At 41.3% G+C, this 23455-nt stretch overlaps 2 protein-coding genes and 1 long non-coding RNA gene across 6 annotated transcripts; 1 reads left to right on the top strand and 2 right to left on the bottom strand.

Annotated features, from left to right (window-relative positions):
• Positions 1 to 2364: 2364 nt before the first annotated feature.
• On the bottom strand, positions 2365 to 7408 carry LOC145431927 (uncharacterized). The gene is made up of 3 exons (XR_013912251.1): positions 7271 to 7408; positions 3119 to 3210; positions 2365 to 2503 (listed from the first exon to the last, which is right to left on the bottom strand). It is a non-coding gene; the product is annotated as an uncharacterized LOC145431927 (long non-coding RNA).
• A 52-nt stretch (positions 7409 to 7460) lies between these two features.
• khdc4 (KH domain containing 4, pre-mRNA splicing factor) lies at positions 7461 to 18654 on the top strand. 3 transcript variants are annotated; one of them, XR_013912250.1, is made up of 14 exons: positions 7461 to 7622; positions 8041 to 8224; positions 11605 to 11733; positions 11836 to 11915; positions 12012 to 12064; positions 12156 to 12334; positions 13344 to 13555; positions 14069 to 14129; positions 15014 to 15065; positions 15455 to 15771; positions 16087 to 16233; positions 16710 to 16791; positions 16885 to 16970; positions 17837 to 18654. XR_013912250.1 is itself a non-coding variant. In XM_026184827.2 (14 exons), exons 1-14 carry the CDS (start codon positions 7594 to 7596, stop codon positions 18082 to 18084), a joined length of 1887 nt encoding a protein of 628 aa, XP_026040612.2. In that variant the 5' UTR covers positions 7461 to 7593; the 3' UTR covers positions 18085 to 18654. The 3 variants fall into 3 exon arrangements, 2 of the variants coding, with proteins under 2 accessions (XP_026040612.2, XP_026040613.2); XM_026184827.2 differs by having other exon boundaries at positions 16682 to 16791; XM_026184828.2 differs by lacking the exon at positions 17837 to 18654 and having other exon boundaries at positions 16885 to 17153.
• Positions 18600 to 22333, bottom strand: LOC113032143 (NADH dehydrogenase [ubiquinone] flavoprotein 1, mitochondrial-like). 2 transcript variants are annotated; one of them, XM_026184829.2, is made up of 10 exons: positions 22088 to 22333; positions 21554 to 21639; positions 21283 to 21453; positions 20995 to 21178; positions 20731 to 20920; positions 20394 to 20606; positions 20137 to 20303; positions 19969 to 20050; positions 19095 to 19240; positions 18600 to 18956 (listed from the first exon to the last, which is right to left on the bottom strand). In XM_026184829.2, the coding sequence occupies exons 1-10, from the start codon at positions 22169 to 22171 to the stop codon at positions 18861 to 18863; spliced, it is 1419 nt and encodes a 472-aa protein (XP_026040614.1). In that variant the 5' UTR covers positions 22172 to 22333; the 3' UTR covers positions 18600 to 18860. The 2 variants fall into 2 exon arrangements, with proteins under 2 accessions (XP_026040614.1, XP_026040615.1); XM_026184830.2 differs by having other exon boundaries at positions 21554 to 21636.
• Positions 22334 to 23455: the final 1122 nt, after the last annotated feature.

The raw sequence follows: 23455 nt of genomic DNA, 5'->3' as shown, positions 1-23455 counted from the left end.
GCCAAAACACAGACACGAGCCACAAGATCAGATATCAGGGTAGATTTGAGTGTTTTGAAAACGAATCAATCAAAGCTCACAGAAACTCAGAACAGCACTGGCTCAGCGTAACTGATACAACAAGTTCAAAAATAAAACGTGCCATAAAATCTTATTTTTTTACTGTGTTTCCACTTATTTTCTAAAGTTTACAGTATGTCTGCGTCTGTGCTGATGGTGGTTAACTTTTCCTTTAAGAGGACATACCTCCTCATAAAAATAATTCAAGAAATAAGTTATAAACATTTTCATTTTAATGCTCATGGAGAATCTGAGACAACATTTTAGAAAAATAACCAAATACTTCAGGAGACCAAAGTAGTAAAACTCACAAATTATAATATTATTATAATATACAAATTATAATATCTAGCAACTCAACATTTTTTTCTTGCCATTTAATAAGCAGATGATTCACAGTAGTGATCCCTAAAGCGATCCGCTGAAAAAGGAGGAAGATTTAATAATGGGAGCGTGCAGGCAATGGATAATTTGATTTAATGCTATAATGCAGTTTAAAATGAAACCTAAACTTAAATTTTAGGTTTATTTATCTGCACATGAAGTAGATATATTCAAGAAATACCTCCGGACTGCACAAGAAGCTCTGAAGTCATGTGTCTCATTACTGCTTGAGCAGTAACAGGTTGAAGAGACACATACCAAAAGCGTTTGTCAAAGGGAGCTTGTGTGTGTCTCTGCGTTGCGATGCCATTATTTCTGCAGGCTGTAGAGCTCTCCAGTAATTCATGCCGCCTGCCATGTGTTTCTATTTACCTGGCACGGCTACTTCTCAGCATAACGTTCCCACTGCAGTTATTATTCAGAGCCCTGTGCAGTCACACCACGGGGGCGCTTCTGTTGCAAAGCTAATGCAATATCCATCCACCGTTCACAGACAACTGAGACCCGAGTACCACATTTATCCACTGAAATGGAATTTCTTTCAGAGGAAGCGCCAGCTCAGTATACATTTAAAATAAGGCGTCTTAATATGAGACTCAGTGATTTTGGGACCCCCGGGGTCATACCAAAATGACAGAAGATGGAGGGTGTAGCTTGTGTAAAGATGAAAGGTATCCAAAAAAGACACTCAACAGGAGTGTGGATATTAAAGCACGCAGGGCTTGTTGTTCAATTTTCTGACTCTGCATAGCGGGCAGGTTTGAGGTGTCGATGTATTCTAACCTCCATATATCAGGTGATTAAGTCCTGCCACAGATCTGCAGGGATGACTGAGTGTTTGATAAACTTCAAATACACTGTGTTTGGTCAACCCAATGAAATAAGATGGAAAATATTGTCTCAGATGGTAGGCCGGCCAATCTTTAAACTTTGTGTTGGTAGCTGCAGAGGCGGATTTGTGCCAATCATAACTTTTATCCTGTCGTGCAACAGAAGCTTTAGATTTCATCCTGAGACCACAGAGGGTGTCATTGTCTCGAGACCACTGGGGAAAAAAAGGGGGACAAATATTTTCGTCAGAGGGCATCGCTCTGTTCTACCTGAAGATTTCATAAATCCAGCACATGTCACTTTCCTGGAACCATCGAGCATCTTTCCATTTCAGCACCCCTCACCCCCTCCCATCAGGCTCTCTTCTTGACCACTGTCTGAGGCTGATGCAGGTGCCCCTCCCCTGGGCAGCCCGCTCAGGAAAGCAACCCGCTGTGTAGACGAGACGAGGCCACAGCCCCGGGCCAAATTCACACTGTGAAGTGTATAAGAGGCTCCCTTTCTCTCCAGACATACACAAGAAAGATTCCCTTTGCACTCCGCCTCCTCTAAAATTCAATCTGCCCATCTGTTTTCCTTCTCTTAATCACTTTGTGTCCCCTTTACACTTTGCTTTGTCTGCACCTCCATTCCTCTGCATGGCCTCACCTCATGTGATGTTTATCTTTGTAAGTTTCTCATTTTATTTATAACAAAAGGGGTTGGTATTATGACATGTTATCAGCTGTAACATTTATAACACCACAACAGCAGATATCCCTTTCAGGTTGATGATACCCTGCCTGTGATACACACAACCACAAGATTAAAAAAAAAAAACCCAAAAACTGCTTGTAATTTCTGGTTTGACAGCAAACTGAAACATAGGCACTGACAGTATCTCATTGTTCAACCCAGTCGAAGCCCAACGTGAGGCGCCCTTCTCCTCATCACGTCCCCTGATTTCACATATCTGTGTCAGCCGCCAGGATCAGGCGAGACCCAGGCCTGCGTGCCTTGAAGGCCGGAGGTTAAATCCACCAACATGCACATTACAGTTCACACTTTGCCTCTTACTAGGAAAGGCAGTAAATATGGCATGGATGCCCTGCTCGCTCCTGCTCCCTCTGTTTTCTCTGTGTCTCTTGCTCCCCTGGCTTCTCCTCTCACAGCATACTGCCTGTAAACAGTCGAGTCAGGCGTCAAGACTTGGCTGACCTCTGACCTCTGACTTCTGACACGGCGAACCCTGCAGTTGGTGAGGAACGGATATTTTACATTTCTACAGCTTTTCTTAATCTTGTTTAAATACGTCACATATTGTTTCATTCTTATTTTTATCAGTTAAAAAATATACTTTACCTCAGTGTGCACTTTGTTTTATACTTGTATACATATTTGTATTTATTTGACTCTGAGCTCTGAGCTCTGAACAAGATTTCCTATGTACCAAGACCTAGTGCATGTGTATAAATGGCAAATAAAACTTTCAAGAATTTATAGCATTTGGTTTTATGGGATAGGAATGTATATGAAAAATGATCTTTTACATTTTTCAGATAAGAAGAGTGATAATTATTATGCTTTACTGAGCATTTATTTACTAAATAAATACACTTGTGTTCAGCAGAATCAAATATAAAGGTCACTTTATAAATTTATTTGGCCCAACAGGTTAAAGTAAAACACCAGTATGATAACTATCTAAATGTGACATATAGACCAGCTAATGTAGCTCTAAGTGTCATTGTTAGAATTAGAGTGCCACCTGGAGGTGAAGTGAAAGAAAAAATCAGAGTGAGGGTGAGATCAAGAGTTTGTCTGTGTGGGACAAATCCTTGCCTCAAGAATGAGATTTCCATACCGGATTAAAAGGGTCCCGGGTCCCAGGAGGATGCTGGGGAAAGGGTGGTGTGGAGGCAGGTGATCTGCTGTGGTGACCCTTAAAACAAGCAGCTGAAAGAATAAGATTAAGAAGATGATGTAAAAGAGAAATATAACATGTTTATTTTTATTGCAATATTCCTAACATACTTAAAAACATTCTTTCTTAAAACATTTAGTAACTGTGCTTCAATGAATCTCTTTCTTTTTGACTTGCACTCACTTGATTCTGGTGAGACTTGCATGTACTGACTTAAAAGCCAACCAAAATGTGGGACGATGTCTCAATATGTGGGGCAGCGAGACAAGGAGTAAAAATGGTGTTCAGTCCTTCATAAAGTGGGACACCTGACCACCCTAGGCCTAGTTGCCTGCCACAGCTAAAAAAAACAACCCAAAAAACCCACCTAACTTTGGAGAAGACACCTCGGTTCTTTTTTTCATGGTTTGAAAATTCTTAAAAGTCACAATAAATAAAGAAAGACAGAGGTCCGTGGATTTTAATTGTATTACAGTTTATTTTGGATTCACTTTGCAGGACTCACAGTTCAGCCCACCTTGAACAAAACCTTTTGCTCCTCTCTCTTTTTTTTTCTGATTGGCTGCCCCGTGGAAACAGAAGGTTTGAACTGCAGGTGTGTGGGCCGTTGTGAGCTCACAGACAGAGTCTTGTGCCTTAAGTCACCATATTAAGGATATCACCCTCTTCTTGGCAGAGCAAGTAGAAAAAAGGCTGAATTTTTACACTAGTCTGATCATCAACCAGTGTAACAATAAAACCATGTAAGAAAATAAAGGAAAAGCGCCATCGTTCAATTTGAACAATAAAAATCATTATAAAAAAGTACTAAATATCTACTCGTCGTCCAGGCTGATTATTTTAGTTTGACAGGCGGGTTGAAAACTGAGGATGAAAAGGCAGCGATCGAGAGTATATCTATTATTTTATTAAATAAGAAAGCATATCTTTTATCTTCAGGATCAATAACAGACTGTTCCAATGGGCTTGCTAGTTCTACACCAAGACTTAATCATGTCTGTACAAACATCACACTACAGTCATGATGGCTTGGCTGCACCGTGTTACACAACTTATTTTTCCACCCGTCTGTCTTTGCACTGACTGAACTTCCAGCTCGGGTGGCTCATTAAATGACACACCTCAGCAATCAAGTCTATAGCTGTGAGGTCACCTCCTGTCCTGATGGCTTAATGCTGCACAGCAAACTCTGTTCACCTGGTGAAGAAATATGATTAATTTCCAAGGCTCAAAGGTTGACCTCCCTTGTAAGCTTACATGCTTGTTTTTTATCAGTGATAATGACTGACGGTCAGTTAAAACAGTGAACTTTACAAGTTAACAGTTTTAGCATGTAAAGTTTACCCTTACCTAAATCTGCATTTAACAAAAAATCTGCAGCACACTTAAAAGATACAGTTAAATAAATTAAACATATAGTAAAAAGCATGTTAGTTACTATAAAAACACCAAAACCTATCCATGACCTCTACCATAAAAATGATAAAATGATCTTAGGCCCAATAGATAAATGCAAACCAACAATTTCCTGGTATGAAAACATGACACATGTTGATCCTGATCAAACTGAAGAAAGCAGAGTTTAGCAGATAATTTTCAGCACCCTGCACCACAGAGCAACAGAAATACAAGCAGGGCTGCCAGTTGTTCAATCTGTTGATTCATGTTGCCCCCCTGCAAGGTGTTCTCACCTTCCACAGAAACCTGCACCTCCTGGCCCTGTCTCTGAAAACCCAGGGTGGTCAGTAACCGAACACCTGTACCTGCCAGAGTGACTCTCAGTAAGACAGCACAGCTTAAGAGCCAGGAGGCACGATGCCATTGCCTGGCTTAGCCTATAGGGGCAAATGGGGTCTCTGCAAGACTGGGTCTGTTTTGCTTTACAGAACAGACCTGGGGTTTTTAATCTTGGGTCAGTTTAGAAACATTTAATTTTAAGTCTCTTTACAAAACTCACAAACTGGTCCATGTTAGCAGGAACACATTTGTATCATGATAAGCTGGAGAGGACCCAAGTGCAGGACAATGAATGCTGAATAACTTTAAAAAATCACAAGTTTCAATAGCTTTGATAGTAACAGAAAAGTCCAAAAACAAAGCGAGCCAGAGAAAACATGAGGATACAGCAAGTAAAGCAACACAGCAAATTCAGGAACATAAACTGTTTGACAAACACTTTGCTAGTGTTGGGTTAGACCCTGTTTTCCTTCAGCGCAACCTTAATTCTTTGTGGCACAGATTGATTTCTCAGAGATTTCGGTCCATGTTGACATGATTACATCACATAGTTGCTGCAGATTTACTAGATATGCATCCATGATGTAAAACTCCCTTCCCACTACATCCCAAAGTTACTCAACTGGATTGACATCTGTGGAGACTGTGGAGGCCGTTTGAGTACAGTGAACTCATTGTCAAACGCAAGAAAGCAGTTTGAGATGATTTGAGCTTTGTTTCATGGGGTGTGATCCTGCTGGAAACAAACGTTAGATGATGAGTACACTGTGGTCATAAAAGGAAGGACACAGTGAGCAACAATACTCGTGTAGACTGAGGTGTTTAAAAGATGATCAATTGGTACCAAGGGCCCCCAAATGTGCTGAGAACATATTCTCCACACCACTATATCACCAAGCAACCTAAACTTTTTTTTTTTTCTTTTGCCTGTCCCGTTTGGCTCTTTTGCCATCAGAATTGTTGTCTAAAGGCAAAGAAAGATGCCCAACGGATTTACTTTACCAAATTGACCATCCCAGCCTTGCCATAATGGTCCATTTGATTCACCTTTTATTGTTTATTTTATTTTCACTTACTGAACATGGGACAGACTTGACTGGGGGAAAGAAGGGGAGAAAGAAAGAGGGAAAGAGAAACAGCTGAGAAGAGGGACGGGGGAGAAGGGCAAAAACCAAAAACCAACAGAATGAGCAGAAAAAGAAAAAAAAAGAAGAAAAAAACAGTAAGTATTCTTTTAAGCAACCTAAACTGTTGATATAAGACAGGATGGAGCCATGACTTCATGTTTTTTTATGCCAAATTTTGACCCTACCATGAATGTCACAGCAGAAACTAAGGCTCATCAGACCAGGTAGCATTTTTCCAATCTTCTCTGCTCCAGTTTTGATGAGCCTGTGTAAACTGTAGCCTCAGTTTCCTGTTCTTTACTGACAGGAGTGGCACCCAGTGTGCTCTTCTTCTGCTGTAGCTCATCAGCTTCAAGGTTTGCCAGGTTGCTTATGCAGAGATGCTCCTCTGCCTTAGTTGTAATGAGGATTATTTGAGTTACTGTTGCTCTCCTATCAGCTCGAAGCAGTCTATCCAGTCTCCTCTGACCTCTGGCATCAACAAGGCATTTTCACCCACATTTCTCTCCATATTTTCTCATTTTGTCTTTTTGTTGAAAACCATATAAATGATAGTGTGGAAAAATCTCAATAGATCAGATGAGATCAACAAGCATTTTCTTCCCCAATCTGATGCTTGGTTTGAACTTGTCGCCATGTGATTAGCTGATTAAATACTTAAAACAAGGGGTTGAACAAGAGTACATAAAGAAAACACCAGTGTGTTTGGGGCTGATTACACAACAGGACATAGGTGAGGGTGGGGGAAACCAAGACTCATGACAAGAATACCAAAAAAAAAAAGAAAAAAAGAAAAAGACACAGAAACACAGCAGAACATCAATAAAACCAGAAAGCAGAAACCAAAAAGTAGTATTAAACAGAAATACAAAACTGGAAAACCACACCAAATGTGTTTCATTGTCTTTATTATTATTATTATTATTATTATTATTATTATTATTATTATTATTGCTATCATAGTGCTGTAAGTGTTAAACTTCAAACATTAATCTTATGTATGATCAGTCCATACATATATTTACTGAGTGAACATCATTCATTTGGCTTACTGTCACAGTTTAACCGACAAATTATTCCGCATTTAAAGATGACTGACTGACTATGTTTAAATTTGCGCATTTGAAACCCTAACAGAATTTCAACACAAATCAGTGCAGTAACCTGTGTCCTTTCATTTATGAGGTTTTTCAGTGGATTAAGCAGGAGTACACCTGCTAAAACTCACCTCGTCATGAAGCCTGTCCGGCATCTCAAGGGTTTTCTCTTCACTGGAAACTCTGATATCGCCTCAAGAGACACTGGCCAAGGGTAGCACGACAGGTGAGGAAGAAGCATCCCACCTGAACCTTCTGTTTTTTCCCCCTTTTGAACACACTTGCTGGTGTCTGGCGCCCTCTGGTGGCGTCATTGAGCGAGAACAGCAGTAACCGGAGGCGGAAACGGTGAGACACGAAGCGGCTAGCCATCAGCACAGCTGACTGTACGAGCTGTGCAGAAGTCTGGAGAGATTTTCCTCACGGGGATTTTTTTCTATCTGACGAAACATTGATGTCATTCTGTGGGGCTCAGAGCAGCGGGTAAGCCTTTAAACCCGGACAGTTTTTGTATTTTTATTGTGCTGTTTAGCCGCCGCCTTTATGCTTTCAGATAGCCGGCTAGCTCGCTAACGTTAGCCGCCTTATATAATCATGGCCGTGCTGTCGCGCTGCAGCTGGCGAGCAGCTCATGCTTTTTATCCTGTAGCTACTCAAAAACAAAATATTTTTAAATAATTAATTTCGGTGGCAGAGTGCCTGTGATTGTGACCGCAAACTGAATACAAAGAGGAAAAAACCCTGTTAGACCACAGTTCTGGTTTCCAAAACGTCAACAATAACAGCATTGGGTGTTGTTTGCTTATCCTCACGGTTGAGTTTTTGGGGGTTTGTGGGCTGAAGTGAGGGTTATACAAACTTTTTTGACTAGTTTAATGTTTTTTGTCTTTCTGTGTTCCAGCCGCCGCAGCAAATGGGACCAGCCTGGGCCCGGGTCTGGCTCTGGTGGGATGGGGGAGGCTGAAGCTGCACCCACTGGAGCTCTGGATGCTGCTGCTGCTGTGGCTGCCAAGATTAATGCCATGCTGGTGGCCAAAGGCAAACTCAAACCCTCACAGATAGGCAACCCCGGGCCGCCTGATAAGGTAATGAACAGCATGGCGGTCTTTCTATTAATTACTTTTGTTTTAAAGGCGATTTTATAAATTATTGAATCCGTTGTTGTGCCAAAAAGTGATTTCCAATGTTTCTGTGTATTTTTTATGTGTAATATCTTTAGGCATAGACTTCGGTGAACAGGGCTTACAAAGGGGTTATATATAGAATTTAAAAATTATCTGTTTTTGAAGTATCTTTACAACTCTGTGTTATTGTACTTACATCATAACCAATCTGGTCCTTTATCCCCACTTAAAATATTTTTACAGAACTATTGTAATATTTGCTGCCATTTCTGCTGTGCTCTTGGCCAACTTACTCTTACAAAAGACATATTTAATGTTAATGAGATTTTTTTTTTTTAACTGCATAAATAAAGGTTATATAAAAGTCACTGCCAAAAACTGATTGCGGCTTCTACTTTGTTGTTTGCGGCTCAAGATGACTTTATGTCATCCATGAGGGATGCATTTGACATATGTTTCACATATTATAGCCCAACAAGTTACTTATAGCAGTTTAAATACAAGCAGTCAGTTTTTGGCAAATACCGGAAATCAGTTTTTGGCAGACAATCAGTTTTTGGCACAACACCGTAATAGAGAAGCGTGGTACCCAGACTGCACTATACAAGGCTGTTCCACCCCGAAATTTAATAATTTTGGGTTGGATGTTGTGATTGTTTAACCTCCAGTATGCAAAATACTTTACCCAACATCTTCATACTGTAGGGCCACTGTTATTTTCACTTTTCTCCTGGAGAGATGATGTCTACCCGAAGTCAAATTATTCAACCATTACTCCATAGGGTCCAGTACAGTAATCATTAAACTTTAATAGAGCTTTTTTTATTTATACATTTATGTTCGTCACACAAACTCAACAACTCTGTCGCAGCAGTGCTGTGTTGACCTGTGGGTAAAGGTGCAGAACATATCAGCAGGCTATGTTATGAAATGGAAAATGCACTGTGACCTAACACACGCACAATCTGTCATGGTGATCATTTCTTGTAATAAACACCGAGATTCTGTGGGGCGGTATTATCCTCTGTCCTTTCTTAACGGATGTGTTCAATGAGGTAATAAAGGAACCACCTTTTCTTAGTACTTGGAGGGTTCAAGCAATTAGGAAGCTTCCAAAGGAAATTAGACTTTTATAGTTATTCCTATTACCATAAGCCTTATGTGTTCTTCCTGGTGTATCCATACACTTATATATATATGTGTACATGTGACCAGCACTGACAAAAACATAAGAAAGATATTCATATTCAGATATTATTGGATTTCATAGAAGATAATTAAGAAAACAGGATATTCAAACACGGTGTCTATATAATGACATTTGATTTAAAGCTTTAACTGTATTCCCACATATTTTCTCTCTTGTCCTGCATTTTTACACTTAGACTCCAACATCAAGGTTATAAGATAACATATACCTCTTTTTTCAGCAGGTAAATATATATAAGTAACATGTTATGTATTTCAATAAAATGCAATACAGTGCAATCAAACAAATATCTTAATAACGAAGTAGAAACTAATCTGAAATAAAAAAAACAGTGAAGTAAAATTAGTACATTTTGTTTTTGCATTGCGCATGTACACTTCACCTCCACCAGATGTCACTCTTTACAGTTCCTGCTGGAGGAGGAAATGCTGCTTTTACAGACCTGTAAAATGGCTTTGTAGTGCTTTAGTGATATTGCAGATTAATGAACAGGACCGCTTTATCTTTAATGCTTTAAAGATTTGTTGCATCAACATTGTGACAACAGTATATTTTATTGTTAACTTGTAACTTCAATTTTATATTGAGTCAAAACTTTATTAAATCATTTTTAATTCTCAACACTCAGACGCTAATCCCTTTTTGGCTCCAAAACAATGTGGTTACCCACAGTGGCGAACCCTTGCGAATAAGAGAGCAGCTTAAAATAGTTTTCACTTCAGAGTTATTCCAATTTTATTGAACATTTCTGTAACTGGATTTTCTTAAACACTGCACATATCCAAACTGAAACAAAGAAACACAAACGCCCTTGTTGACAACGTCCTCCTGTTCCACAGTTTGGCTTGAGCTCGGCTGAACAATCATGTCACAATATCACAGTGCGAGTCATTGCCAAATAAAAGGCGGCAACATTTTCATTACCTTGTTTTCAAAGTCTTTGGAAGCCAGAGTCGTAATTGATAATAAAAATCTATCAATTGCCAAATCCTACATGAGTGGAGACACAGGATTATTTTGTTAAGAGTAGAGCTGGGCGATATAAGATTTTTTTATATCACGATATGTTTTTTCATTTCAGGCGATAACGATATCTATCATGATATAAGCCAAATAACTATATTTGTAAGATTTAAATGTGCCGTTGCTCACAAGTAAAATGTGAAATAATTAGCAGCTCGTTTTAATTTAAATATTTATTTCCCATAATAAGTTCAACAGGGTAGATGTACTTAAGGAACATGAGACTTTTTCAGATAAATAAAGGCAAATATTGCAAACTACACAAAACCTGCCGCTAAAGCGTTTAAGTTTCAAAATAGAACAAACGAAACAGACTAAATTGTCAATTCCACTTAGAAACAAAACATTAATTCTAAAAATAAATCTTAGTTTGTTTTACAGAAGAACAGACAAAACTGACTAACTTTTTTCAATATCAAATAAACTGAGAACTAAAAGGAAATTCTCAATCTCTCCTTGTTGTATAGCTGAGCTTTTCAAACAGTTTTAACAGTTACTTTAGTCTGACAAAAGCCGAATGACGAATTAGCACTTTCAGTCAGAGATTGAGCATGCACCGGTTTATTGTATTTCCAGACTTGCTTTCGGCACAATTTACAGTGCAAGCTACTAAGTTTTTTGTCAGACTTGAAATAGCCGAAATACCTTCACACTACGGAACTTCTATGGCCCTTCTGTTCGACAAGCTCTCCGGCATTGGAACCATCATCGGTTTTTTCTCCGGTAACCTTCGCTCACGCTCTTGGTTGATTTTTCTCTAGTCGGCACACTCATTTCCTTCATTACCTGGGCAGCCCAGCTGGCAGCTTCCCAAACAAATACACATGTGCGCCTTGGCACTTGTGCTGCACGTAACAAGTCACGTGACGTGACGCTGCGGCTGTGATTGGTTCGGCTCTGCGCTACTTAATTTGGATTGGCTGTTCTTTTTTTTAAGAGGCCAAGAGAGATGAGGCCTATCGCAATAGTTTAATTTTTCTATCGAGAAAAAGTTATTTCGCAATACATATCGTTATCGTTCTATCGCCCAGCTCTAGTTAAAATGTATGTTTTAAGTCTCCAGTATAAAATAATGAGCTGTGCCTTGACTGACGCATGCCTCTTTCAGGTCCTTGGTGTCGGAAAGCCTCCAGTGCCGCCAAAAGCCAAAGACGACCTGGTGGTAGCTGAAGTTGAGATCAATGACGTCCCAATTAATTGTCGAAATCTCCTGACACGCGGGCAAACGCAGGATGAGGTCAGCAACAATATGGATGATATTTTCAAAAGTTAGGTCTGTTTCTTAGCTAGCGGATTGCTCGTGATGTGGTTTGTAATTTTTAATATGGTTTGTCCACAGATCAGTAAAGTGAGCGGTGCTGCAGTGTCGACCAGAGGCCGTTACATGACAGCAGAGGAGAAGACCAAAGCGCTAACAGGGTGACTGTCTCTCATTTTCACTAACCGAACTGATAGTAGACCCGGTGTTTGATGTTTTTATGTAAACTCGGCCTTGTTTCTGCTCATTCCAATCAGGGATCGACCTCTGTATCTACACGTCCAAGGACAGACAAGAGAGCTTGTTGACAGTAAGTATTCTTTTAAACTTCAGTCAGTCATAAACGTTTGTCTTTGTGTAGCTCGTAATTCGACTGACAGTTTCTCTTCTCCGTTTTCCAGGAGCAGTTAATAGAATCAAGGAGATCATCACAAACGGGGTGGTGAAGGCTGCAACTGCTTCATCATCCTCTCCATCTTTCTCCTCTACTGGGGCTTCAGTCACAGTGTATCAGCAGAACAACCTCCCTGCTCCTTCACTGCCCCCTGTGACCCACCACAAACCACACTTTCAGTCAGGGGTAAGGCAGTTCCCACATGGATGCAGGTCATACTCTCTGTTTCCACCTAATTTTGAAGCACCGATCAGTTTACCAATTGCCTCAATACACTTACTGTTTTTAGAAAAGGTGAGGGGGGTGAGATTATAAATAGTTAGCGTCATATTTAATCAATGCCTTCAAAAGAACAGTAAATAGGTTGCTTTAGATTTTATATACTTCAGAAGTGGAAGACTTGGAAGACTTCAAACATCTAGTGCAGACAAAGAAGCTGCGATTGTTTGAATGAAAAAGACATTTGATTTGATTTGCATCCAACCTTCGGTAGCAGTCGATTTAACAACAGTCTTCACTTGGGGGGGAAAAAAAGGACATTAGTGGTGTGCGATAAATACAGAGGCACTACTGCCAATACCGATGCTTTTTAACTTATAAAGGTAACTTATGTAGGGGAGAGCGGTGTGCCATGATTTATGAGATGAATGGGCATCAGTTTAAAAATCTGAACACCTTTTAATGACCACCAAAATCCCTGTAACTGTTACTTTCTATAATAATTAGTTAACACAACAAAACCTTTCAGCTTTTTGAAACTGGATTTTTTGGAGACCTGGAATGTGAATGTGCCTGTTTTTAAAGGACTTCGGTCAAGTTCTGTTGTTTAAATGTGTTATAGGCTTTAAATAAAACAGGTGATAACACAGAACACAAAAAGTTTCAGACATTTTTCATAGTGCATGTTTGAGATATAGTTTTCTTATTAAAATAAAAAATTTAACACAATTCAGTGGAATACAGTCTGACCTTTTAGGATAGAGTATTGATCCAATAAAAGTGTTTGTCTCGATACTGCCGATATTTGGAATGATCAACCTACCTCTAGACATTCATGAATTTAAAAATGTTTGGAGATATACTGGAACTAATGTCTAAAAAGGGGCATAAATGTAGGGGGGACTGAAAACTGTCAGTATGGTAATGTGTTTAGTCATAGTTACTGCAACCCTTCATATTTTCTTTCATTTCTCAGATGCATTTTGTTCAAGATAAGATCTTTGTGGGCCTGGATCACGCTGTCCCGGGCTTTGCAGTCAAAGAGCGTGTCGAGGGGCCCGGCTGTTCATACTTGCAGCACATCCAGGCTGAGACCGGGGCCAAAGTCTTCCTCAGAGGGAAAGGATCCGGCTGTTTGGAGCCTGCCTCTGGACGAGAGGCCTTTGAACCCATGTACATTTACATCAGGTGGGTATCATCAGTCTTTGTCCATTAAAGGCGGCACCGGCTAATGAAGCGTTGTCACAACACTGCCACACTCTGGAGTTTTCTGCAGTAGAGCGCAGTCAGAATTTCCAAATTATTATTATTTTTTTTTTTTTTAAGAAAATAAATTAAAAGTAAATGTGATTGATGCTTTTTTTTTACCAGTGCCTGGTGGGATGCTATTCACTATAATGGCCAAAAGGTGGTGGTAATGCAACTACAAACTATTTGCCACCCACTACTAAACAATAACATTAAAAAGTTCTGATTACTGGGTGTTAGAATAATAAGATGGTAAAATAAGATAGTACTGTACAGACACGAAGCCCAAAACTACTTCAACTGTCATATAGTTCTGTGTAAATTTCCTTTAGAAAAATTAGAAAATGAAGTCTGGTGTAAATATGTCACATGCAGCGTCAATAGAGAACAGTGGATTTCAAATATTGGTAGTTTTCCATGATTATGAACTATTTTTGCTGTTTTTCTCTCCAGTCACTCGAAACCTGAAGGACTTGCAGCAGCAAAGACTTTGTGTGAGAACCTGCTTCAGACAGTGAGTACTCCAAGTGTCCATTTTCCCCATTCCAGCTTCAGCAGACAGTCAAGCATTAAAACCAATTTTCAGATGCTCCCTTATCCACAGGGTTGCACAGCAGGTAGCTCTGCATATTTGTTTTGCCGGATATTTACTGCAGACGCCTTTCCTGATGCAACCCCAGAGGGATTTTTGTCTCCTCACGGGATCAAACTGGAGATCTTTTGCTTGTTAGGCAAAGGTGCAAACCCCTACACTGTGGAGTCACTAGACAGTCCCTGAGCATTAATAAATAATAAGTAAGTAATGAGTGGTGGCCTGTCACAGATTAGTTATGAAAAGTGTTTTGTTTCTTTTTTTTAAACAAAACAACTGGAAACACTAATGGTACGAGATCAATATTGCAAATGAACAATTAATTAAATCGCTGGTGGCACTGATGTTTCCACACTGTGTTAACTGTTGACACTCGCTGGTGATAAAACGAAAATGTTTTTAAACTAAGCAAAGAAACACACACTTCCTTGTGGTTTAAGGGATCACTGATCTCAGCTTCTGCAGATGCGCACATCGGCTACAGAGCTGTAGATAGTGAAGGATTATTTGTGTGCTGCACCACAAGCGGAGACCACAAGTATTTTCTGCAGACACAGCCGTTTTCTTAAAGGTGGAGACTCAAAGGTAGTTTGTGCTGTAAATGTTCGAAGGCGTTTTTGTTGTTGTTGTTTTTTAACTGAATCTTGATAGATCTCGTTCTTTTACAGTTGGTTTTTATGTTTTTTTTTCTTTTATAATGGTTACATTATGTTGAACTCTTGTCTTTATAGGATGACTTTCAAAGTAAATTTTTTATTTTTTTTAAAACTATTAACAAGATTAAATGCAATGTTCCTCTTTTCTAGGTCCATGCAGAGTATTCTCGCTTCCTTAATCAAATGATGCCAACACCACAAGGTACTCCACAGCTGGTAGTTTTTCTGTAGTTTCTGTTGCTGTACCAAAGCTCTTTTTCTTTAACTGAAAGCTGTAAGATTCTCAGTCTAAGGAGCTTGGAAAGAAAAGCGTCTGGACTTCTTTAAGTTGCTTGAAGACGTTTCACCTCTCATCCGAGAAGCTTCTTCAGTTCTGAAACTGAAACTGAAGAAGCTTCTCGGATGAGAGGTGAAACGTCTTCAAGCAACTTAAAGAAGTCCAGACGCTTTTCTTTCCAAGCTCCTTAGACTACGATGACCTGGATGACTGAGAACCTTCACAGACATTCTCAGTCTAACACATCTGTTTATTGACATCTCTGTGAGAGCCTCATTCTAGCTGTTTTGCTTGTTTCTTTTGTTTTTATTCAGGGTTTGGACAGCCGCCAGTAGTGAATGGGATATCTCCTCAACCTCCTTACTACCCCCCTACTGGCTACCAGCAAGGCTACCCACTGCCCGTACCCCCACCTCAGCCTCAGCCTGTCCCTTCACCTTACGCTGTCCCACCTTCTGTGCCGCCAGTGGCTGCCGCTGGTGTTCCCTCTCAGTACCCTCTCCGCCCAGCTCCAGCTCCTATTCCTGCTGCTGTCCCTGTACCTGTACCTGTCCCTATCCCTGCCCCTGTCCCCACTGTAGCTCCTGCACCCACGCCTGCACCAGTACCTGCTCCTGACATCTTGCCACAGGTAGGATTCATTGTAACATGGCCTTAAAACTAAAGCAGGCATCCAGAAACACAAATAAAACAAGACTGTGTAAAATCTTTGACTGTACAACAATCCCATTTTTTTCCTAGGTCCACTTAACTCTTTACCCCTTGAAAGCTAACTAGGAGCAAATCTAAACATCTGACACAATCAAAACTTCTGCACAAAATTAGATCTTTGGATTACTACTTCTTTAATTTTACTTTTATAAACTGTGAAACTCTCGCCAAGGATATGTGTCATAGCAGGCAAATCAGTAACCAGACGATACTGTTGTTTTCGTCTTTTGTGCAGACTCTAGCCCCTCCTGTACGTTTACCTCCCTCTGCTGCAGCACCACCCAAAGTTTCACCTCCTGCTGCCCCAGCCAACCCACCACAGAAAAGACGCTTTACAGAGGAGGTGCCTGACGAGACAGACAGTGGCCTGCTGGGATACCAGGTGATACATTTCTTTTGCATTTTCACCCCCTCATCATTCTCTGGTGTTTTTTTTTTTTTTTTTTTTTAAACACCCCCTATATTTTATTTTCTCCACATCGTGGTCTCCATGTTTGTTTGTTCCCTGTTTGTATGTCGGAGTCCTCATTGTCACGAGTCACCTTCATGAGCCGAGGAAGCACTCTTACCTCTCTTTCCGATTTCTGTCTCCTAACATATCATCTTTGCTCTCTTCAAATGTCTTTTGTACCTTGGTTGAGATAGCTTGGAGAGCTGTTAAAAGTATCTTTCATAGTGGACGGGAAAATATCATTATAATCACAGGTTTGTGGTAAGCTAGCTTTTTTTCACTTTGGTGTTGTAAATAGGTGTGTATTGTTTTTTAGTGTCAGGGCAGGGCTTAGTTGAGGATGTCTCCTAATCGTGCCTGTGTGTTTTTCTGCTCATAGCATGGACCCATTCATATGACTAATTTAGGTGCAGGCTTCTCCATGGGCATCCCTGAGAATCCAGGATCCCAACCACAGAGTTCCTCCAGCCCGTCGTGTGAGAGGGACAGGTGTGCAGATTTTACACAGGATGTTGTTCAGGTTAATAATATTCACAGGTCAGTGAGAAGAGTTCACTCACTCCCTCTCTTTGTGTTCTCCAGTAAGCAGCTAATGCCTCCACCCCCCTTGGCTGTGAATGGAGCGAGACCCAAGGTGGAAGAGAGAAAAGCACCGCAAGGCCCCGCCGGTAAGGGCGTTATCCTGTGGATTGACAAATCCCTGCCCAAATCCAAATCACGGACTGTGACCCTCTTATAAGCCTGGCCTCAATTTTATTCACAGCCTTAATGTAGAGCTGTAGAGACAAATGTAAATCCTCTCCCTGCCTACTGAAGCTGGATGTCTGTTACATAAACCCCCCAAAAACAGATTTAGTTTCGTTTTTCTATATTTAATATTAAAGCCACTCCTGGTTTTGTGGCTGAGATAAATGCAGCGCCCGCCACAATAAGCCTCAAACGGGCTTTTCCAGGAGTCTGCTGCTGTGACAACACATCTCAAGATAATGAGGCGGAGCTATGACTCAACACCTTTTGTGTGCCTTCAACTCCTTTTTATAAAGGAGTGCGATTATGTCGAGCCGTGACGACATCATCAGTCTGGATTGTCCGACGTTCGTTTTCCTCCCTCGCTAACGAGAATCTCTCCTGTTTTTGTGTTTTTCTCTTTTTCTCTGTGTTTTTCTTCTCTTCCATGTGTCTCCGGTGTGATGATGGATATCGGTTGGGGGTGGGGTACGACTCGTCCTGTGACACCGTCTTGCCGCTCGATTGGACGGCCCCTGACACTGTCGCTCCCCACCAACCAATGGCTGCTTTTGAATGGCCGCCACCCCCCCTCCTCAAACCGGCTGACATAAACGTTGATTTACATTTGATCTATTAACTTTTTGTTTCTCCCAACATGTGTTTGAAATAATTACCTTTGACTTGAAATGAGCTGCTGCTGTTGTTGTGTATCTTTTCTCTCTTTCTCCTCTCCACATGCGCTGCCTTTCTCTCGCTCTCTCTCTCTTTTCCTGTTTTTTCTTTTGCTCTCTTCTTCCTCTTTTAGCACCTGCAGTAAAAAGACTGAAAACAGGTTTGGTGGCATACACCGGCGGCTCTTCTGATGAAGAGGAAGACCACCCCACCTCAAAAGCCACCTCAGGGCCAGGTAACCCTGGGGCAGTTCCCCCTACCTCCTCAACTACCACAACCACCTCAGGCTGGGCACAGGGTTATCGCTGCCCTCCTCCACCACTCCCTCGAGCTAAAACACAGCCGCAGCAGCAGTCTATACCTTTCTGGATGGCACCCTAATGCAGAAAAAAAAAAAAATCTGAACTCACCGAGTGCTTTCTGCTGAGTCTTACAGGATATCCACCCAAACTGAGCCCATCTGTTCTTCACCAGGATGACTCGTAACAGCTCTGTGTTGGTTTCAGGATTTAGCACTTGGGTCTAAATGGACAAGCTAAAGTTTTGTAAAGATTCCCATTTGTTTGTTTGACTGTCATTAGTCATTGTTCAAAGAAGGACATTTGCCGGAGTGATACTTCAACCTTTAGTCTGGATGTATAGCTGGTCAGTTGAGCAATATTCTGCCTGCCTTCTTGGTCTGAATCGAGGGAAAACCTGCACCAGCTCAGCTGTGTGTCTCTGTGAAATGATAACACAGACTGTAAATCACAGACCAGTTTTCCTTTCATCCTAACACATCTTTTCCTGTTCCCACTCTCTTTTCTTTCCCCAAAGTAAAAACAAAACAAACATCAATCACTTAATCCTTTCTTGATCATCTCCTTTTTTTGTACAGATCAGACTGGACATGTACGCAGTGAAGCATTTGAATTTATTTCTCAAGTTTATGAAATAAAGCTAATTTATTGACGTATGTGTTCATTTCTTTCATTGCGTCGTGCATCAGTTAACTAAGTTGAAGATGTCATTGCTGCTTTTATATCACCAAAGCAGACTGGTTGTCCACACATAGCTTTTGCGATCAGGATAACTTTGATCAATAAGTAATATTTACACTTAAAATAAATGATCTATGGAATGATTTGATGACAGACTGAATGGGAGGCATTTCACTTTCAGATCATCTCGACCTCTGGCGCCCTTGCGGGATTTTTCTTGTTATAGTGAGCAATGCGGCTCTCCATGACAGGCCTGAAGTGGCGGATCAAACCCTGCACATACAAAAGGGAAAAAAAAAAGAGGGTAAACGCCCCTGACTCTTCACATTTAGCATTTCCTTTGAAATTGAAGGCTCAGTTTTACTGAACTTGTGCTTAAGTGCTTAAAACGCCTCCAAGAAGAAATCTCACCTGCACAGGCCAAGCAGCTCCGTCCCCGAGAGCACAAATGGTGTGTCCCTCTATCTGCTTACTGAGCTCCCAAATCATGTCAATTTCTGAAACTGCTGCCTCGCCTTGGACAAACCTCCACATCATTTTATCCATCCAGTCCACTCCTGTGGGAGAGGAAGGAGTTGAACAAGCATTATAAAATTACAATTCCTGAAACTTTTAAGCAAAGTTTTACCTCGGAGGAGTTATTATTGACCCTAATCTTAATCCAATTCTAATAAAGACTTAAAAACCTATTTGATATCTTAAAATAACAGTTGTAGCTTCCTTTTGTGTTCTTCACAAACTAATAATCCAAATCCTGAAGCTAATTGATTAAATTACTCACACATTATGACTCTAGCTTTACTAAGACAATGAAACGAATGCTGTTGCACTGTTTGTCCAAATTAATGCAAAAATTATACACATTTAAAAAGGCTTTTTCTAACCGAGATTTACATTACATATGTGCAAATAAAATGCATCAATACAGGCTCAGATTATGATTAATTTGTCATAAAACCTCTGTTTTACCAGTATTATGTTTTCAATCCTTCGATAATTGTGCTCTTACAGGTATATCTTACCTTACCAGAGTGTTTATTTTGCTATAATAACATATTTGAGCACTTATCATACCTATGTACCCTTCAGGCATGTCCTGAGTAGTAAACGCTTCACCTAACCCTGATGTTCTTGTTGACAGTTCACACAAGTGCTTATTATAGCTCAATGAAGAGAGAAGAGCACTGTAAGGAATGTAAGGAGGATGTAAAAAGATTTTAAAGGGTGAGATAATGGATGTTTTAACAGTTACTGCCTGAGCCCAGTGTTGAATGTAGTTCCTTACCCTCCCTGCAGGGGGTGCACTGTCCACAGCTCTCGTGTTTGTAAAACTCAACCAAACGTGCAATGGCTCGGACCACATCGGTCTGCAGAGAAGACGCATCAGTCAGATTTTCTTTCTGCTGTCACTGAGGAGCCTGTGAAATGTGCAATATTTCAGGCAACTGTTTACCGATTTATCCATGACTATGACAGCTGCGGTTCCCAGGGCACTCTCTGCACGAACCAGGTCATCGAAATCCATCAGCACATCATCACACACATGCCGAGGGATAATGGGAGTGGAGGACCCCCCTGGGATCACTCCTAATAGATTGTCCCAGCCACCTCTCACTCCTCCTGCACCAATCATACGAGAGAAAAGAGGAAAAAAATGTGTAATGTTTCATAAACTCTTCATGGACAGAACTGGATTAAACACACACACACCTGCATGTCTCTCTATCAGCTCTCTCAGAGGAATAGACATCTCTTCCTCCACTGTGCATGGGGTGTTTACGTGACCAGAGATGTTGAACAGCTTCGTCCCAGAGTTCCTCTCCCTCCCAAAGCTGGTGAACCAAGCGCCGCCTCGACGACAGATCGTAGGCGCCACAGCAACTGTCTCCACGTTGGCCACCGTTGTTGGGCATCCAAACACCCCTTTAGGGAGAGAGAAAGAGAGCAGTAAATAACTATAATTAGAATATAACCCTATTTAGCAGTTTCTTAAACCATAATTAGGTGCTGCAGGATATTGGAGGCTGCTGTGGAGAGTTTACCTCACCTATGTCTGCAGGGAAAGGCGGCTTGAGCCGGGGCTTCCCTTGTTTGCCCTCAAGAGACTCGATTAGAGCAGTCTCCTCTCCACAGATGTATGCGCCTGCTCCCCGCATAACAAACACATCAAAGTCATACCCAGAGCCGCAGGCGTTCTTTCCAATCAGCCCTGCTTTGTACGCCTCATTAATGGCCACCTGTTTGAAGAAAACAATTAAGACAAACGCTCTTCATCCACGGACTGTTCGTCACACATCCATCCATACATTACCTGTAGGTTTGATGACTCATTGTAAAACTCCCCTCTAATGTAGATGTACGCGGCACGAGCTCCCATGCCTCTCCCAGCCACCAGACAGCCCTCTATAAGCTTATGGGGGTCATGACGCATTATCTCGCGGTCTTTACATGTCCCAGGCTCCCCCTCGTCAGCATTCACCACCAGATACTTTGGCCTACCACATAGCAAACGCGGAAAGTCACAGACACGCCAACAGATTATTTATTCATGAAACCTTAGCATCATTCGCAGATTGTTTCTGTTCCCTCTTGCTCCTACCTGCCATCGCTGGGTTTGTTCATGAAACTCCACTTCATGCCTGTCGGAAATCCTGCTCCTCCTCTGCCACGAAGCCCCGAGATTTTCACCTCATTCAGGATCCAGTCCTGTCCCTTCAGTATGATCTCCTTGGTCTTATACCAATCTCCTCTTTTTAGCGCTCCTTTGAGTCTGGGAGAAAAAACGGAAGAGAAGAGCAACAGAGAGAGATAAGGTGTTTCTACAGGTCATTAGAGAGTAATGAAGGTGGTTTTACTTCAAATACTTTTACCTCCAGTCATGTCGGCCATATAAGTTAGTAAATATCCGATCTTGGTCACTCAGAGGACCAAATATGGTCTTTTTTGGCTTCACCTGCTGGAAATAAGAAAAGTTGGAAAAAAAAAAAGGAAAAGGTGTGGCTGAAAAAAGCTGTCAGTCTTTCTGGGTTTGGACATCTGCTGCCTTAAACAACCTGTAATGTTCTACTTCTGAGATTAATGCTGAGGTGATTTGGCGCCATATCAACAAATTAAAATGCCAAACAATACAACTTTTGTGAAGCTTAACATAAGACTACTACTGAATTAAACCCAGGAGTACTTTATAGGACTTTTTAAAATTGCACAACACGCATTCATCTTTGTCTTTTACTGTAAAATCTACAGTAATATTGGGGGGGGGGGGGGGGGGGGGATACACGTTTAAAGACCACAAGTTGCTCTAAAAATCTTAGTGGAACGATCCGGATAATCTTATTTCACTCACAAACGTGCCACTTTCTTCTCTGTGCTGTGTATTGATGTGTGACCGCAGGCCTACATACCTGTGGCTGCGCAGCAGTGCTGTAGGTGAGTCGTGGAGCAACCTGACGCGCCACAGCGCCCCACAGCATCCGCGGAGGCAGCATCCTGCAGGGGGCCCAAGACACCCACCCCCAGCTCACTTTTAAACTGCTTTAAACTCCAAAGCTGCTTCTCCCAGGGTCTACGTTTTCTTAGAAGATCGAGTCGACTTTTAAACCTCGGCTGCCGAAGGAGCTGCAGCCTACGCCTGCTGGTTCAGCTTAATTAAACTAAGAGGATTAGAGACCACGTCACGTCCTGCTCGCGGAAGGTACCCGTTAGGCTATGTTATGCACGCGCACGCACGCACACAGAAACAATTATTGGGTCACCCAAAAACTAATGCTCACTAATATGGAAATTGTCATGCCAGCTGATCAGTGGCCATGAGTACTATTCACAGAGAGTCACTTAGAAGAGTGACGAAACGTTTTCCCCACTGAAAACATTAATTCCAGATGAACAGAATCAACTTTTTGGGATTTCCTTACCTGGCTGATTGAGCGTGCATCGAGACAATTATTGGGTCAGTATCAAAGCCACATCATATCATTTTTATTAAGGGATTTTGTGCACAGTTTACATGGTTATGTACGAATTATTAATCTGAAAGTAAACATGGCCTCCTGGCAAGGTGGTGGGGGGCACCGATTTATTTATACCATCCGTGAGGCCTGCTTTGCCACTTGTCTTGGTATTTTGTGTGCTGGTTGACTGGAAATGTTTACTGAAACACTTGAGGTGTTATTTCCTTTTAATCTTCTGTGAAAATGCTCCATAGATGATTGAACTTGAACTCGAAACACACAAATGTTACTCACTTTAAGTGCAGCCGAGTTCCACGGTGAGACAGAGCCAGAACAAAATTAGGACCATGAACGCAAACCAGCCACGGTTTATTTTATTATTCACACCTGTGCCTTTCATAGGTCAGAATGACTTCCATGTTAAAGACCTGTTCACTTTTTCCCCCACACCATTTCCAGCTCAATCACTTAAACTAAGAAATAATGGGCTTAAAGTGTTGCGTGCAAGTTTATTTCCCCTGGGTTAGAGTTAGGGGGCAGAAAAAGTGAGCTCAAGTTCAACCTCCATTATGATCCAAAGAAATCATTCAAGCACACAGTCATGGCCACATCTGCACAACTGCTCGTTAACACAAATATCTAGTCAACCAATCACAGTGCAACAACCGTACTAGGAAAACTGAGCAAACCATTGTTGATGGTGCCAGACTGAATATTTGAGAAGCTGCTGATCTGCTGGGATTTTCCCCAACAATCACTTCTTCAGTTTATGAAGAATGATCAGAAAAGAAGAAAATATCCAGCGAGAGGCAGTTCTCTGGA

The sequence above is a fragment of the Astatotilapia calliptera genome, chromosome 11 (assembly GCF_964374335.1).
Source record: "Astatotilapia calliptera chromosome 11, fAstCal68.1, whole genome shotgun sequence".
NCBI lineage: Eukaryota > Metazoa > Chordata > Actinopteri > Cichliformes > Cichlidae > Astatotilapia > Astatotilapia calliptera.
Note: the sequence above shows the minus strand (reverse complement) of the source record. Positions and strands in the feature narration are given on the sequence as shown.

What these genes read in the sequence shown, in the direction of transcription:
- khdc4 (XM_026184827.2), top strand. Translation starts at nt 7,594, where the DNA reads ATGTCATTCTGTGGGGCTCAGAGCAGCGG. An exon ending in AAGACCAAAGCGCTAACAGG is followed by an intron (nt 11,916 to 12,011) that starts GTGACTGTCTCT and finishes CATTCCAATCAG; the next exon opens with GGATCGACCTCTGTATCTAC. An exon ending in AATGATGCCAACACCACAAG is followed by an intron (nt 15,066 to 15,454) that starts GTACTCCACAGC and finishes GTTTTTATTCAG; the next exon opens with GGTTTGGACAGCCGCCAGTA.
- LOC113032143 (XM_026184829.2), bottom strand. Translation starts at nt 22,171, where the DNA reads ATGCTGCCTCCGCGGATGCTGTGGGGCGCTGTGGCGCGTCAGGTTGCT. An exon ending in GCACTGCTGCGCAGCCACAG is followed by an intron (nt 21,640 to 22,087) that starts GTATGTAGGCCT and finishes TCTTATTTCCAG; the next exon opens with CAGGTGAAGCCAAAAAAGAC. An exon ending in GCCTTTCCCTGCAGACATAG is followed by an intron (nt 20,607 to 20,730) that starts GTGAGGTAAACT and finishes CTCTCCCTAAAG; the next exon opens with GGGTGTTTGGATGCCCAACA.